The sequence below is a fragment of the Puntigrus tetrazona genome, chromosome 18 (genome assembly GCF_018831695.1).
Source record: "Puntigrus tetrazona isolate hp1 chromosome 18, ASM1883169v1, whole genome shotgun sequence".
NCBI lineage: Eukaryota > Metazoa > Chordata > Actinopteri > Cypriniformes > Cyprinidae > Puntigrus > Puntigrus tetrazona.
The window spans coordinates 22406193-22408669 of record NC_056716.1 but is presented as its reverse complement, the minus strand read 5'-3'; the positions used below and the strand labels follow the sequence as shown (position 1 = coordinate 22408669).

The 2477-nt window shown below is 39.4% G+C and overlaps 1 protein-coding gene across 1 annotated transcript in view; it reads right to left on the bottom strand.

The window, feature by feature from the left end:
* The window catches only part of LOC122363143 (FYVE, RhoGEF and PH domain-containing protein 4-like), an 11014-nt gene that overhangs the window by 3288 nt on the left and 5249 nt on the right, over nt 1-2477 (bottom strand). The window contains 8 exon segments of the mRNA XM_043265105.1: nt 164-194; nt 278-450; nt 533-679; nt 989-1047; nt 1127-1265; nt 1440-1607; nt 1677-1829; nt 1956-2045. Coding sequence (XP_043121040.1) covers nt 164-194; nt 278-450; nt 533-679; nt 989-1047; nt 1127-1265; nt 1440-1607; nt 1677-1829; nt 1956-2045 — 960 coding nt within the window.

The following is a 2477-nucleotide window of genomic DNA, read 5'->3' as shown; positions in this document are numbered from 1 at the left end:
AAAATAATAATTGGCTATTTTATTAATACTTAAAACAATTCTAAATATGGTCTTCTATAACACTTGTAAAAATTCATACTGACTGGTACTTCCTCCACATCTTTGAACGCTGACTTAAAGGTCTCGTTTTTCNNAATTAAAACAACTGATATTTCATTTTTACCTTAATCCAGCTTACTTTATCCTGTTCAGAGCTGTAACAACAATTAAAACCATTTACCCTAAGACAACCACCGGAGAATTAACAGTATGCAAGATAAAGCAAGCACAGATGTACCTGGCCTGCAGCTCCAGTGTCCGTTCCTTCCCTGAAACCTGAAAGGTGTGAGGATAATCATCGTTGTACGTCTCCGTCACATTCATGCCGTCGATGCCGATACGTGTGCGAACCGTAAACTTCTGTCCCACCAAGCTGAACTTTGGAACGCAGTACAGCAGCATGTTGTTGAACTGTGGGAAAAGTGAACAGAGATGAATAATAATACATGACCAAAATGCTACAATAATCAGAACTCAGTAAGCATGGACTTACTAGGAAGAGATATCTGTCCATGGCTGAAGTGTTTCTAGCGGCCAGCTTCAGAATATGACCCTCTTTTATTAACTCGTTTGAAGGGTTCACAATGTCCTCTTCCTCCCCCAGCATCTCGTAAATCTCCAGCAATTTCTTTAGGTTTTCCTAATAGACAGAAGACAGAATAAAAAGAAAGACCAACCAAAACATCTTAAAAACACTTGTTAAATTTAATGGCAAAACCTACAAAGGGATAGTTCACCTTCAGTTGCCGGTCTCCACCGACTTCCACAGCATGGAAAAAAAAACGCTATGCAAGTCAAAGAGGACTAAATGAAAGTGAACTATCCCCTATAATAATATGTTGTTTTAGCATGACTTGAAGTGTCAAAACATTTCTGAGAATATTTAGTCACCATTTCTTGAAGATTGAGAGTCAGTGTTAGACATGATCTAGAGATAAAGAACACTCACTGTTTTTCTAATGGCAGTGTTGGAATGAGTGGCAGCCATGGCAATGATCTCTAAAGACTCTGTGAAGACACAGATTTCACGTTTAGAAAAGGTAACGTTAGACATTTGTTTTAGGAACCCGTGCACTCCTGAACTCACTTTCAGCATCCCGCCGGTCTATGTGATCCTGAGGAAGTTTCTTCAGATAGTCTTTAAGCAGCATCTCGTATCGCGGCACTCTCTGAACCGGCTCCAACATGTGGTGCTGCAGCGTCAGGCTTCCGCACACGTCTTGACTCTGAACACGCGAACACAGACACGTGAATCTACTACAGGTACTGCATATCAAGAAAGAGTAAAGACAGTCACTTATATCAGTACTAAAAAATTCCTCTTTAAAAATGTTTAAAATCTATTGAAAGTGTTCAGGAATAACAAACTGCAGTTTAATGCTGTATACATCGTTGTTCACCTGGATTTCCACAATGATGGCTTTAAACGGAGGCGATCGGTCCGTCCATTGCTTCAGCAGATCCATGGCGTGATCAAAGTTCCTCACATATTCAGCGTACATCTTCAGAAAGGGGGTGAGCTTCTGTAGGATGTCCCCAATGCGAGGTGTCGACGTTTGAGGAAAAATCTCAGCGCATTAAGACCATGTTCCTGCCGATTAAACCAAACACGATGTTTGAGAAGATAAAGTGTGAACGTCTTACCATTCTCCCATGCGTTTTTCCAGGTCAGGCAGGAGGAACTGGCTGTGGAAGGTATTAATGGAAGAGATGTTGGAGAAGATGTTTTTCACCACATCCATGGGGAACGTTTCTTTTCTTGCTTCTTCTAACAGCTTGGCATAAAACACCTGCAGGGCCAGAGTTAGATGATGTATGGTCTGTGTGCATACTACTATATTTAACATGTTATAATCAAACAGCAACGGTTGTTCTTTAAAAAAAATGCTTTCATAAAGAACAAAACCAGCCCTTACCTTATCTAATAAGTTGAGTCGCGCAACATAAGCCTTCTCTGTCTGCAGAAGTTCATTTGCTATCTTATAGAGCTTCTGCTCATTAGTTTCCTAAATAAAGAAGGAACAGTTTTAACATAAACACTGTATGCAAATTAACATAGTTTTGTTATACATTTGCTTCAAGCAAATGTTGGTGTTTAAACCATCTTTGATGGTGAATAATGTCATATTTAACACCACAATTTAAAGTTCCCCTATTATGGATTTTTTTTTTCATGAAGCGTGCAACACAGCTATAAGTGAATGAAAACATTCTGCAAAGTTTTAAATCTGAAAGTGCACCCTGTATAGTTATTGACAAGCATATTACCCTGTATAGAAGAGGAGTCGTCGACTGCATCATTGAGTCATTTTTAAAATGAATCTCAAGCTGTTTCGTGCTGACATCGACTAGAAACTTTAGCATATTTCCCGCCCACTCATTGGTCTTTTCACTTGCCGCTTTTAGATTAGTAAAAATAGCAGTTTCCCCTGGTAACA